The 14816-nt window shown below is 49.6% G+C and overlaps 1 protein-coding gene across 1 annotated transcript in view; it reads left to right on the forward strand.

Moving 5' to 3' along the window:
• Window positions 1–14816, forward strand: part of lrp1ba (low density lipoprotein receptor-related protein 1Ba) — a 161464-nt gene that overhangs the window by 11494 nt on the left and 135154 nt on the right. The window contains 1 exon segment of the mRNA XM_072670858.1: window positions 6846–6962. Within this exon segment, the coding sequence (XP_072526959.1) occupies window positions 6846–6962 (117 nt within the window).

The following is a 14816-nucleotide window of genomic DNA, read 5'->3' on the forward strand; positions in this document are numbered from 1 at the left end:
GTCCAGGTGTATCTTTGTGGGTTTCACTCACACACACATTTTTACTGGCCGCTCTTCCGCACCTGACTGGAAGTAGGGCAGCAGCAGCAGATCCTTTATTTAATCACACTTTTATTATTTCAGATTTGACCTGAAGGACACAGAGTACAGAGACACGGCCAGTAAAGCACAGCAATTCAGAGGCGGTTGCTACGGCGTTGCTAACCGGTTGCTATGGTATTTCTGGCGGTTGTTACATTTTTTCTAGAAGGCTGCTTTGGTCTGCAGGGTGATTTCAAGGCTGTCTGTGATATAGTAGTTGAGGTGGTCCAGGTGGTCGATAGGGAGTCAATATGGAGTTGCCATGGTTTCAATATGTGGTTGATCAGGGTGCCTGCCACTACATAATTGATATGGTGATCAAGGTGGTTGCTATGATATCTTTGGTAGTTTCAGAGTGGTTGCTATGGTGTTTCAGGTGGTTACTAGGGTGTTGCTGAATGGTCGATACGGTATTTGGTATTCCAGGTGGCTGGTAGAGTATTACAATATGGTTCCTAGTGTCTTCCTAGAGGTTGCTAGGCTGTCACTACAAGGTTGCTATGGCATCTCTAGTGGTTGAGAGGATGCGACTGTATGGTGGTTGCTATAGTATCTCTAGTGGTTTCTAGAGTGACGCTAGAGAGTTACTTTTGGTGTTTTCTATGTGGTTGCTGAAGTGTTCCAGGTGGTCGCTTGTGCATTAGTAAATGGTTGCTAACACTGGTTCAGGTGGTTGCTATGGTACCTCTGGTGGTTTGATACAGTGTAGCTGCTTTGGTGTTTCAGGTGGTTTCTAGGTTGTTACTCCAGATGGTAGCTAGAGCCATGCTTGAAAGTTGCAGTGGTGTTGCTGGGGTTGCTAGGTTGCTTTGTACGTGGTTGCTAAGGTGTTGCCTTCAAGCTTAGAGCTCAGTCTTAAAGGCGCAGTTACCGAAAAACAGAGATAAGGAGAGATGAATGAATAGGAGACAAATGAAACGTAGTGCACTTGTATTTAAGTGCTCTTAAGAGGGTTTAAGTGGACTTGGATATGAGCCCTCAGTAGATGCTAGGGTAGGACACAGGTTCATTAGCATTGAAAGCAAATTTAAAGGCAAATAGATAAATAAATAAACACGGTGTGTGTGTGTGTGTGTGTGTGTGTGTGTGTGTGTGTGTGTGTATGTGTGTGTGTCTCACACTCGGAGGGCACAGAGAGGCCCTGTTTGACACATTACTGTACTGATTAATTCATGGCTCCGTCCCATTTAGGGCTTTTAGGAGCTTTTAAGTGCTGGGAGATGTTCCCTCGTGAGCTCGGCTTCAGGTCTCCAGTCATTACTCCTCCAAATCACCCGCCGCTATTAGCGATTAGCCTTCCCCCGGCGTGCTAATGCAAACCCGCGGCGGCTATTCTTCATCCTGCAGCCCCTATCAGACGCGCTTCTCGCTACGCCGGGTTACCCACACTCAGGTGCACCTTATGATGTTAAGGTGCGGAACAGATTAAAGGAATTGTTTAGCTATAAATACTGTATATCCCCCGAGACACACACACACACACACACACACACACACACCAAATGTAGTCTTTATTTTTACACAGGAGCTGCGAAGCTAACATGGCTAACAAGAAATTAAAGCATATATTAGCATTAATGCTCCAGTGCTAATTGGTGGGTTATAAGCTTCCATTACTTATTAGCTATATTAGCATTAATGCTCCAGTGCTAATTGGTGGGTTATAAGCTTCCATTACTTATTAGCTATATTAGCATTAATGCTTCAGTGCTAATTTGCTGGGGTATGAGCTTCCATTACTTATTAGCTATATTAGCACCATAGCTCCAGTGCTAATCAGTGGGGTATTAACTTGCATTCTTTGTAAGCTACGTTAGCCTCATAGCTGCAGTGCTAATTGGTGGGGTATTAACTTGCATTCTTTGTAAGCTACGTTAGCCTCATAGCTGCAGTGCTAATTGGTGGGGTATAAGCTACGTTAGCCTCATAGCTGCAGTGCTAATTGGTGGGGTATAAGCTACGTTAGCCTCATAGCTGCAGTGCTAATTGGTGGGGTATAAGCTACGTTAGCCTCATAGTTGCAGTGCTAATTGGTGGGGTATAAGCTACGTTAGCCTCATAGCTGCTGTGCTAATTGGTGGGGTATAAGCTACGTTAGCCTCATAGCTGCAGTGCTAATTGGTGGGGTATAAGCTACGTTAGCCTCATAGCTGCAGTGCTAATTGGTGGGGTATAAGCTACGTTAGCCTCATAGCTGCAGTGCTAATTGGTGGGGTATAAGCTACGTTAGCCTCATAGCTGCTGTGCTAATTGGTGGGGTATAAGCTACATTAGCCTCATAGCTGCTGTGCTAATTGGTGGGGTATAAGCTACGTTAGCCTCATAGCTGCAGTGCTAATTGGTGGGGTATAAGCTACGTTAGCCTCGTAGGTCTGCTGTATTAGACATGTCTGGGCTCGTGGAGTAGACGTGGCTAAAGAGGGAGGGCTCCTTTACGGCAGAGTGACCCGCTGTCCTCGCCGCTTTAATTAGGCCAATAAAAAGCTGGGAGATAATGCGCTCACTCCCGTCCCCCCGAACACTCCAGAGTGTCATTATGAGCTGTATTTAAGCGTCCGCCTCCCGCTCACTGCCCCTCTCCGAGCGGTTAAGTGTGTGGGTGCATTAGCAGCTTCTCCGGCAGCGCCTGACCTCCGCTCTAACCCTGCACTCCCGGAGCCGGATGAGTGCCTGGACACAGCGTGTGCTAGAGCGCCGTCACCCTGAGCCGCGGTTTGTTATGACAGTCCGAGTTACGCTGAGTCCGCAGAGGGGAAAGGACGAGCGCAGAGGCCTTACTGCAGAAAGCCACACACGACCATACGTACTAGACACACTGGCCACTTTATTAGAAACACCTACTATTGCGCTTCATCACTGGCCACTTTATTAGAAACGCCTACTCTTGCGCTTCATCACTGGCCACTTTATTGGAAACACCTACTCTTGTGCTTCATCACTGGTCACTTTATTAGAAACACCTACTTTTGAGGCCACTTTATTGGAAACACCTAGTCTAGAGCTTCATCACTGGCCATTTTATCGGAAACACCTATTCTTGTGCTTCATCGCTGGCCACTTTATAAGAAACACCTACTCATGTGCTTTATCACTGGCCACTTTATTAGAAACACCTAAGCTTCGGCTTCATCACTGGCCACTTTATAAGAAACACCTACTATTGTGCTTCATCACTGGCCACTTTATCGGAAACCCCTACTCTTGTGGCCACTTTATTAGAAACACCTACTCTTGGTGGTGCATGGCTAACAGAAACGGGATGTAATCAGATCTAGGTGGAGGATCATGGGGGGGTGTTTCTGATAAAGTGGCCGTTCCGTCACAGTTACAGGAGCTGAGATGGATGAGAGCCGCTCTGTGGGGAGTGAAGCTGTGAGCGGCGGCGCAGTCCAGAGCGTCACGCTTTCTTAAGCTCCTGATTTGACCTCATTCACTGCTGCGCTGCTCATTGGTGGGGAGTGGGCATCGATTAGCTGCTCTCACTGGAGTGCAGTCAGTATCCTCTTAAGTGCGCTGTGAAGGTGGCCCTTCTGCTGGAGGATGAGGCTGTGAAGGTGGCCCTTCTGCTGGAGGATGAGGCTGTGAAGGTGGCCCTTCTGCTGGACGCGCCTCTTCACGGGGACCTGGAGGATGAGGCTGTGAAGGTGGCCCTTCTGCTGGAGGATGAGGCTGTGAAGGTGGCCCTTCTGCTGGAGGATGAGGCTGTGAAGGTGGCCCTTCTGCTGGACGCGCCTCTTCACGGGGACCTGGAGGATGAGGCTGTGAAGGTGGCCCTTCTGCTGGACGCGCCTCTTCACGGGGACCTGGAGGATGAGGCTGTGAAGGTGGCCCTTCAGCTGGAGGATGAGGCTGTGAAGGTGGCCCTTCAGCTGGAGGATGAGGCTGTGAAGGTGGCCCTTCTGCTGGACGTGTCTCTTCACGGGGACCTGGAGGATGAGGCTGTGAAGGTGGCCCTTCTGCTGGACGCGCCTCTTCACGGGGACCTGGAGGATGAGGCTGTGAAGGTGGCCCTTCAGCTGGAGGATGAGGCTGTGAAGGTGGCCCTTCAGCTGGAGGATGAGGCTGTGAAGGTGGCCCTTCAGCTGGAGGATGAGGCTGTGAAGGTGGCCCTTCTGCTGGAGGATGAGGCTGTGAACTAGTTGACCCTGTGGAGAGGCCTGGCTGGTGTCCACCTCAAAGAAGAGCTACTCCTCAGTGTGAACTCCGTGTACGCCCGCGTTTGGGCAGCCGCTGGACGTGAATTAGCGTGGGAGAAAATCGTGAAGAGCGCTCTGATGAAGAGCCACATTCGCTGAAGCACTTTATTGGAATGGGCCACTGCAGGAGCTGAAAGGGCAATTCCACCACTTCTCCACAAGTTAATCACTGGCCACTATATCAGAAACACCTGCCATGTGCTTCGCCACTGGTCATTTTATTGGAATCCCCTGCTCTTGCACGTCCACTCACTGGCCACTTTATTGATTGATGGGCTGTGTTGATTTCCACCGTGTTCCGGTTCTCCTGCCGTCCTCCCGTCTCTGGCAGGCCTGGACTCTGAGAGCAGGGACGTCTGGCCGCTCAGGAAACTCAGCGTGTTTTTAGAGTGTGGAGCTTAAACAGGCTTAGCTTTAGTCTGCTCAGCACTGAGCTCAAAATCCTCTCCACCCTCTCCACCCTCTCCACCCATTCTGCAGATCTGCCGTATTCATCCTCAGCAGACACCTAAACAACCAGCTCGAACCCTGGCTGCCAGCTCTGCTCTGGCTGCTCTCTAGGTGTTTCTAATAAAGTGACCAAATATGAAGTTCTAGAGTAGGTGTTTCTGATAAAGTGGCCAGTGATGGAGCACAAGAGTAGGTGTTTCTAATAAAGTGGCCAGTGATGGAGCACAAGAGTAGATGTTTCTAATAAAGTGGCCAGTGATGGAGCACGAGAGTAGGTGTTTCTAATAAAGTGGCCAGTGATGGAGCACGAGAGTAGGTGTTTCTAATAAAGTGGCCAGTGATGGAGCACGAGAGTAGGTGTTTCTAATAAAGTGGCCAAAGATGAAGTTCTAGCAGCGTTAGCATCAGCAGCGTTAGCATCAGCAGCATTAGCATCAGCAGCGTTAGCATCAGCAGTGTGATGCAGTGGTGCTGAGACGTGCATCATGTTCTGCTTTAATAAACCTCTCTCTCTCACACACACACACACACACACACACACACACACACACTGCTCAACACCCGGCGGGAGTGTGAGGGGTGTGTTTTAATGTTCGACTGCGCTCCAGCAGTGCTCGTGTGTGTGTGTGTGTGTGTGTGTGACACACTGAAGTTTGAGCCCTGATGAATAATACATGCGTCTTAGTGGGAAAATTACACTGGCTTTACGTGTGTGTGTGTGGGTGTGTGTGTGTGTGTATCAGGAGAACCTTCTGTCTCCACTGTTGCAGATAATGTTTGTTGTCTCTTATTGTCCGGGTTCCTCATTCTTATCTGGAACCTTCTGTCTCTGTCTAGAACCTCTGACCTCCGCTCTTTCTAAATTGTAAGCCATGTTCTTGTTTATGTGGTTCTTCGGTGGTAGTGGCTATTCTGACCCTATTGACCCAGTCTGCTTTCTAATAATCAGACTCTAGACTCTTAGTATTTTTAAGCATCCGTCAGCTCCTCGCTTCACCTGCGATCCGCAGAGCGACCGGCAGAGAGGGAATAACAGTGCTCCTGTTTAAAATGGAGCGAGAGGAGGACCGGTGCTGCAGTTATTCCTGATGCACTCACAGCCTTCACCACCTAGTGCTTCAGCACTGGCCACTTTATCGGAAACACCTACTCTGCTGCTTCATCACTGGCCACTTTATTAGAAACACCTACTCTTGTGCTGCTTCATCACTGGCCACTTTATTAGAAACACCTACTCTTGTGCTTCATCACTGGCCACTTTATTAGAAACACCTACTCTTGTGCTGCTTCATCACCGGCCACTTTATCAGAAACACCTACTCTTGTGCTGCTTTATCACTGGCCACTTTATTAGAAACACCTACTCTTGTGCTGCTTCATCACTGGCCACTTTATTAGAAACACCTGCTCTCGTGCTGCTTCATCACTGGCCACTTTATTAGAAACGCCTACTCTTGTGCTGCTTCATCACTGGCCACTTTATTAGAAACACCTACCCTTGTGCTGCTCCATCACTGGCCACTTTATTAGAAACCCCTCCTTTCCGCTGGTGTCTGGAGTGCTCTGTACTGGGAGGGATGAAATGAGCGCTCTGTGATTAGACCCGGTGGCGGTCAGACGGTGTGATCGGACGCCGCTAAAAGCGAGTCTGTGATTGACGGCGCGTTCATTAGCGTCTGGCTCGGTGCCAGGGGAAATGTTTACATCTGCTCGAATAAAAAAACGTCCTCACATAACGTTTGATTTGTTTGACGACAGCTTGCTGGCAGCCCTGACAGCCCGTCTGTCTGCCTGTCTGTCTGTCTGCCTGTCTGTCTGCCCGTCTGTCTGTCTGTCTGTCTGTCTGTCTGTCTGCCCGTCTGTCTGTCTGTCTGTCTGTCTGTCTGTCTGCCCGTCTGTCTGTCTGTCTGTCTGTCTTCAGCGAGGTCCCGTGGTTTAGATAAGGGGGTTTTGGACGCTCCCTCACCCTCAGCAGCAGAACAGAGCTTCATATCTGTGCTGAAAAGACAAGCAGAAACGGGTCTGAACAGTAACAGTTAACCCTGCTCATCTCTCTCCCTCCCTCTCCACCCCCTCCACCCGCTCCACCCGCTCCACCCCTCGCCCTCTTGTCTGCAGCAGTGTGTGATGAAGGGGAGTTTCTCTGTGCGGATGGACGAGTGTGTGTGTCGGCGAGCTGGCTGTGTGACGGAGAAGCAGACTGCCCGGACTCCTCAGACGAAACTCTCCATCAGTGTGAGTCTCCATCTCCACCCACCATCTACAGCCTACAGCAGCTCAGCCCCACCCATTCAGACTACAGCCGTTTAGCCACACCCATTCAGCCCACAGCAGTTTAGCTCCACCCATTCAGCCTACAGCAGTTTAGCCTCATCCATTCAGCCTACAGCAGTTTAGCACCACCCATTCAGCCTACAGCAGTTTAGCCCCACCCATTCAGCCTACAGCAGTTTAGCTCCACCCATTCAGTCTACAGCAGTTTAGCCTCACCCATTCAGCCCACAGCAGTTTAGCCCCGCCCATTCAGCCTACAGCAGTTTAGCCTCATCCATTCAGCCTACAGCAGTTTAGCACCACCCATTCAGCCTACAGCAGTTTAGCCCCACCCATTCAGCCTACAGCACTTTAGCCCCACCCATTCAGCCTACAGCAGTTTAGCCCCGCCCATTCAGCCGTGCTGAAGGTCTCAGGCTGTCTCTGCTCTGATTGAAGCATCTGCTGCTCTCTCTCAGGGCCGGGCGTGCGAGCAGTAGTTAAGGCGTCTGGCTTCGCGGGAGCTCAGATGTGATATTTACGGTGTTAAAAGTCCTCGGCTGCCAACCGAGACAGTGACGGCACTGCCTCCCCGCTCCTCAGCGCTCTGCCGGGCCGGGAGGAGATGGGACAGCAGTTCCATATTTAGCAGGTAAACACGGGTCAGAGAGCGCAGGCGGGATGGCAGTGATTTCTAAACGAGCGGATCTGACAGAAAAGCAGTTTACACCTGAAGGGAAATAACAAAAGATCAGACACGGCGCGGTAATAAGAGGCAGCGCGGCGGGCTGGCGGGGTGTCGGCACAAATGTTAGAGTGTATCCTCCTGAGGAAGCCCTTTCTTCAGTCTGCTTTAATTCCTGACAGGAGAGCGCCTGACAGGCTGCCTGATTATCCCGCCGGAGTTTTCTCAGGCCGTGATGCTGAACCTCCGCCGTGAACTCGCGCGAGCAAATGATGCGAGCAAACTACTGGGAGACACATCTAACGAAAAACACACATCTGAGGGTCCTCAGAACCAGAACCTTCGTTCACCGAGCGAAGATGCACAAGGAACTTTTCTTGGTGTTGTTGACACTCTGGGGGTGAAAATATACAAGAGCCTCTTGTAAATCAGCCTGTAGGGATCTTACTCTTAAAAGAACCAGACTTTAGGACAATTATTTTTGATAGTGCCAGTCTTTAGAGCTCTCAGTCGTGGTAGAACCAGTCTGTAGAGCTCTCAGTCATTGTAGAACCAGTCTTTAGAGCTCTCACTCATGGTAGAACCAGTCTTTAGAGCTCTCACTTATGTTTGAACCAGTCTGTAGAGTCCTTAGGGCTCATACCCTTGGTAGTGCCAGTCCTTAGGACTCATACCCTTGGTAGTGCCAGTCCTTAAGACTCATACTCTTGGTAGTGCCAGTCCTTAGGACTCATACTCTTGGTAGTGCCAGTCTTTAGGGCTCATACTCTTGGTAGTGCCAGTCCTTAGGGCTCATACTCTTGGTAGTGCCAGTCCTTAGGACTCATACTCTTGGTAGTACCAGTTCTTAGGGCTCATAGTCTTGGTAGTGCCAGTCCTTAGGACTCATACTCTTGGTAGTGCCAGTCTTTAGGACTCATACTCTTGGTAGTGCCAGTCTTTAGGACTCATACTCTTGGTAGTACCAGTTCTTAGGGCTCATAGTCTTGGTAGTGCCAGTTCTTAGGGCTCATACTCTTGGTAGTGCCAGTTCTTAGGACTCATACTCTTGGTAGTGCCAGTCCTTAGGACTCATACTCTTGGTAGTGCCAGTCTTTAGGACTCATACTCTTGGTAGTGCCAGTCTTTAGGACTCATACTCTTGGTAGTGCCAGTCCTTAGGGCTCATACTCTTGGTAGTGCCAGTCCTTAGGACTCATACTCTTGGTAGTGCCAGTCCTTAGGACTCATACTCTTGGTAGTGCCAGTCTTTAGGACTCATACTCTTGGTAGTGCCAGTCCTTAGGACTCATACTCTTGGTAGTGCCAGTCTTTAGGACTCATACTCTTGGTAGTGCCAGTTCTTAGGGCTCATAGTCTTGGTAGTGCCAGTCCTTAGGGCTCATACTCTTGGTAGTGCCAGTCCTTAGGGCTCATACTCTTGGTAGTGCCAGTTCTTAGGGCTCATAGTCTTGGTAGTGCCAGTCCTTAGGGCTCATACTCTTGGTAGTGCCAGTTCTTAGGGCTCATAGTCTTGGTAGTGCCAGTTCTTAGGGCTCATAGTCTTGGTAGTGCCAGTCTTTAGGACTCATACTCTTGGTAGTGCCAGTTCTTAGGGCTCATAGTCTTGGTAGTGCCAGTTCTTAGGGCTCATACTTTTGGTAGTGCCAGTCCTTAGGACTCATACTCTTGGTAGTACCAGTTCTTAGGGCTCATACTCTTGGTAGTACCAGTTCTTAGGGCTCATAGTCTTGGTAGTGCCAGTTCTTAGGGCTCATACTCTTGGTAGTACCAGTTCTTAGGGCTCATACTCTTGGTAGTGCCAGTCTTTAGGACTCATACTCTTGGTAGTGCCAGTCCTTAGGGCTCATACTCTTGGTAGTGCCAGTCTTTAGGGCTCATACTCTTGGTAGTGCCAGTTCTTAGGGCTCATACTCTTGGTAGTACCAGTTCTTAGGGCTCATACTCTTGGTAGTGCCAGTCTTTAGGACTCATACTCTTGGTAGTGCCAGTCCTTAGGACTCATACTCTTGGTAGAACCAGTTCTTAGGGCTCATACTCTTGGTAGTACCAGTTCTTAGGGCTCATAGTCTTGGTAGTACCAGTTCTTAGGGCTCATAGTCTTGGTAGTGCCAGTCCTTAGGGCTCATACTCTTGGTAGTGCCAGTTCTTAGGACTCATACTCTTGGTAGTGCCAGTCCTTAGGACTCATACTCTTGGTAGTGCCAGTCCTTAGGACTCATACTCTTGGTAGTGCCAGTCTTTAGGACTCATACTCTTGGTAGTGCCAGTCCTTAGGGCTTATACTCTTGGTAGTGCCAGTCCTTAGGACTCATACTCTTGGTAGAACCAGTTCTTAGGGCTCATACTCTTGGTAGTACCAGTTCTTAGGGCTCATAGTCTTGGTAGTACCAGTTCTTAGGGCTCATAGTCTTGGTAGTGCCAGTCCTTAGGGCTCATACTCTTGGTAGTGCCAGTTCTTAGGGCTCATAGTCTTGGTAGTGCCAGTCTTTAGGGCTCATACTCTTGGTAGTGCCAGTTCTTAGGGCTCATAGTCTTGGTAGTGCCAGTCTTTAGGGCTCATACTCTTGGTAGTGCCAGTCCTTAGGGCTCATAGTCTTGGTAGTGCCAGTTCTTAGGGCTCATACTCTTGGTAGTGCCAGTCTTTAGGGCTCATACTCTTGGTAGTGCCAGTTCTTAGGGCTCATACTCTTGGTAGTACCAGTTCTTAGGGCTCATAGTCTTGGTAGTGCCAGTCCTTTTTTGCATTTTGCAGAGGAATCCGTCCCGCGGCGCTGCGGGGTGTGTTTACTGCGATGGCTTTGGGTAATGCAGCATAATGTGTCTCATTTGTGTCAGGCAGGTTGTGCTCAGGCTTGCTCTGGTGACTTCCACCATCTGTTTTGTGTGTGTGTGTGTGTGTGTGTGTGTGTGTGTGAGGAAAACATTGTGTCATTGTGAGGACATTTGGCTTCTCTCCATGAGGAAGGAAAACTCCAAACTGCAGCTTTTATTAGAAAGGTTAGAGTTAGGACCCAGTTAACCACCAAAACACACACAGGTTCCATCTGCAGTGATGCCACAGCCATACGTCAGTGTCCACAGATCCCAGAGAGCATAACTGCCCTCCCTCTCCCCCTCCCCGTCTCTCAGCTTGGGAGATGTCTGTTAGCTGATGTAGCCGAATTAGCATGTAGCGCTCTCCTCCAAGCGTGTACGTGGTGGTGGTGTGTCTGCATGTGGAGGCCTCAGCGTGAGGAAGCGTCTGGCCTAATTAATAAAGTTGAAGAGCTCAGGAGGATCCATGACTGAGGTTAACCCCTAAACGGTGGGCTTGGTGTTCAGCTGTTCCTCTAAAGGCTTATTAGTCAGTAATTATTATTAATTAATCAGCATCAATTAGTGTGATGAATGACTATGTTTGGACCTGAAAAGAAACACAGGCGTTTTCCGGACGTTTTCCGGACTATCCGAAGTTTGTTAGCAAGGTTAGCCTAGCGTGCTAGCATCTCTTGGCTGAATCTGGGGTCAGGGATCGATCATGACACTCTGATCTATAGCATATATGTAAATGAGCTCTGCTCTGATTGGCGTGAGGGGCAGAGCTAATCTGATGGAGGCTGGAAAAAAGTGGGTGCGTGCAAATTTGTTGGATTTTGTGACATCACAGAAACCCTGGACTGAAATCAGGGGGCTTAGCAGGTTGTGACAGGAGCTCTTTAAACGCTGGGCTGATGAATCCGAGTCCTCCGGGACAGGATGTGTGCAAACACTGCGCCTGTGTTCAGTACGCGAATAAATGAGCGACGACTCCGTGAGCAAAACATCTCCAGCTATCGAGCCTCCGTGAGCGGGTTCTGTTCGAGGACGCGTCAAGCGGCGAAAATTGATGATTACAATTAGAGGACTACTCCAGAAGCTCTCCAGCGGAGCCCAATCAGGGGCAAGTGAAAAAAACACTTGATTTAAATTAGCTGCCGTGCTATTAACAGACCGCCTTTAAGCGGGAGCGTCGGGTTGCCAAATAATTGCGGATTGGATGTGTATCAGCAGCGGGCTGGGCCAGAACCGTGGCCATCCAGGGCCGAGCCGGCGGGCAGGTCTCAGCAGAGCAGCAGCGACGGCTTCAATAAATCCACACAAAGAAAATCAGCACTGATTGCTGGCTGCCATGCTGGTCATGCTGGTCATGCAGGTTGACCAGCTTGGTTATGTTGATCATGCTGGTCATGCAGGTCGACCATCCGGGCCCATCTGAGCGTTCAAATGACGGCAAACTCCGCCCCCTCACACTTGTAGAACCAGTCATTAGGCCTCTCACTCACACAAACTCCACCCCTTCTTTTTGAAGTAAAGGGAAAGCCAATCAGAACAGAGCTCATTTCCATAAAAGTCTAAAAAGGAGCAGTTGAGTGACAGATCAAAGTATCATGATTGATGTTTGATCTCTGATCTCATCCAATCAGCCAAGACCATGTTTGGTATCTGACGTAACGTAAAGTGAAGAACCCTGATGATCCGGTTCCAGTGGTTCCTCTGGTTCCAAGGGGTGGATCTATTAGGCAAGTGAATAGAACCTGAGACACTTTGATGTTCTAGACAATGACTGGGTCAGAACATCTCCAGAACATCAGGCAGGTCTAAGTGTGGGGGGGTTCCCTCCTGGTGGTCAGTGGTCAGGACCTACCAAAAGTGTCCCAAGGAAGGAACCACCGGGGTCATGGAGACCCAAGGCTCATTGACGCTCATGGAAGCTCCGCCCTCCACACGACTTACAGGACTGGTTAAGGATGCTAACGATGCTAACGTTAGTGTTGGTGTTCCAGATCCCACAGCAGGACACCCTCAGAGGTCTTGTGGCAGCACTAGGGAGACCTGCACAATGTTAGGCAGGTGGTTTTAATGTTATGGCTGATGGGTGTCTGACTAGCGCTACTGCTGCTAATCTGTGTCGCTTATGTGATCACATCATCGTCGTCTCTGAGCTGTGAAAGACCATCTGTTTAATCTCCAGCTCTGAATATTAAAGCAGCTAATCACGCTACATTAGCATGTTATCCGTACGCCGGCTAATCACAGTCGGCTGCGTTAGCATGTTACACAATACACGCGCTGATGATGATACTTATCTACAGAGCTGCTAATTAGCATGCTACGCACACACTCACATACACAGGTACCCGAGAGCAGGATGTGCTAACGCTAGCTGCACGGGTCACACACTTTATCCTAGTGTAGAGACGCTTAGCATGGGAAAGCTAAATGTGGCTAACAGGGACCTCCCTGATGAAATATCCAGCTCCGGCTGGTAGCTGGTTTCAGATGGACCGAGCATCTCCAAGCTGGTCAGGCTGGTTGACCAGCGTGGCCCTTGTGGTTATGCTGGTCAGGCTGGTCGACCAGCTTGGTTATGTTGGTCAACCAGTTAATGACCAGCAAGACCCCGGTGGTCGACTGTGGTTATGCTGGTCATGCTGGCTGCCATGCTGGTCGACCAGCTTTGAGATGCTGGTCATGCTGGCTGCCATGCTGGCTGACCAGCTAATGACCAGCAAGACCCCGGTGGTCAACTGTGGTTATGCTGGTCATGCTGGCTGCCATGCTGGTCTTGCTGGCTGCCATGCTGGTCGACCAGCTTGGAGATGCTGGTCAGGCTGGTCGACCAGAGTGGTCTTGCTGGTTGCCATGCTGGTCATGCTGGTCAACCAGCTTGGTTATGTTGGTCATGCTGGTTCACCAGCTTGGAGATGCTGGTCAGGCTGGTTGCCATGCTGGTCGACCAGCTTGGAGGTGTTGGTCATGCTGGTCGACCAGCGAAACCATCAAACTCAAACAAAAGCATACTCTATACTGGTCAAGAGCTAAACTGGTCAACCAGCTTTACCAGCGAATGAGGTAGCCAGCCTTTTTCACGCTAAGTTCCCTCTAAAATCACTCGCACAAGCTGTTTAGCAGAGGCGGGAGAGCATGAAGACTCGGGCTCAGGCTCAGCTCTTTCTAACGGGCTGGAATAAGGTGGAATAAGCGTTTTCTAGGTGTCTGAGAAATGTGATAAGTGGTACACTGTAAGGCTAAGCTAAAGTTAGCAGCCACCGAGCGCAGCAGTGAACAGCTGTTCTCTAGTGTCATCGTGACTTTGAGGAGAACACTTAGATCTCCGACGTGCTGGAGGGGAACCGTGTCTGCAGACGGCTAATTTAAGTGGCTGTGGACAGGAGCGTCGGATAAACGTCTGATGTTGCCTCTCGACTGCCTTTCAGCGGGACGGCTCGGAGCAGGAAGGCTAGCTGCTACATCCTGTCACATCTGATCTCAGAAGGTACTTCAGAAGGTCCTAACTAGGAGAGATCGGCCGAATTATTAGACACTGTGTCTTAATTATGAGACAAAACATCATGCTTAGAAGATACCAATGCACGATTATGAGAGACGCTACATGTCCAAAAGTTTGTGGACACCTTGCATCATAGGACCCTCTGGAGCAGATCAGCATCATGACCCTATTGGCTCCATGCTGCCTAATAATGCCAGGTGTGGACTAGAGGGGTATAAAGCCCCCCAGCATTGAGGAGCTGTGGAGCAGTGGAGGAGCTGTGTTCTCTGGAATGATGGTGGTACTTTTGGATGGGATGAAGTGGGGTGGGGGTGATCATCACCCAACAACCTGACCTCAGTGACTGTTTCTCTTGTCGCTAAATGCAATCAAATCCTCACAGCAATGCTCCTCAGTAGAGACAGTTACTCCAACAACAACAGCAGGATCAGCTCTTTTTAATACCCCTGATTTCAGAAAGAATCATAAATTCATGAGCAGGTGTCCCAATACTTTTGTCCATGTTGTGTATGAAGTCATCATTAGGAGATAGTAAGTCATGACTGGGAGATATTAGGTTGGAGTTATTTTAATATGACTTAACAAAAAGAGGATTTGGTTTCCATGGCAACCACTGATGTCAATAGTCATCAAATAAACTAGTAGTAAAATGTCAAAATCTGGCAACGCTGCCCCCCCCACACACACACACCCCATCAGATCCGGTGTTTCTCTCTGTGATACCAGTCCTAAAGCCGCGTGTGTGTGTGTGTGTGTGTGTGAATGAGGGAATGAGTGTTCTCAGAGTGAAGGACTGTCTCCGAGGCCCCGGTGGCAGCTCTAACCATCCAGCTGACTG

The sequence above is a fragment of the Salminus brasiliensis genome, chromosome 25 (assembly GCF_030463535.1).
Source record: "Salminus brasiliensis chromosome 25, fSalBra1.hap2, whole genome shotgun sequence".
In the NCBI taxonomy this organism is placed as follows: domain Eukaryota; kingdom Metazoa; phylum Chordata; class Actinopteri; order Characiformes; family Bryconidae; genus Salminus; species Salminus brasiliensis.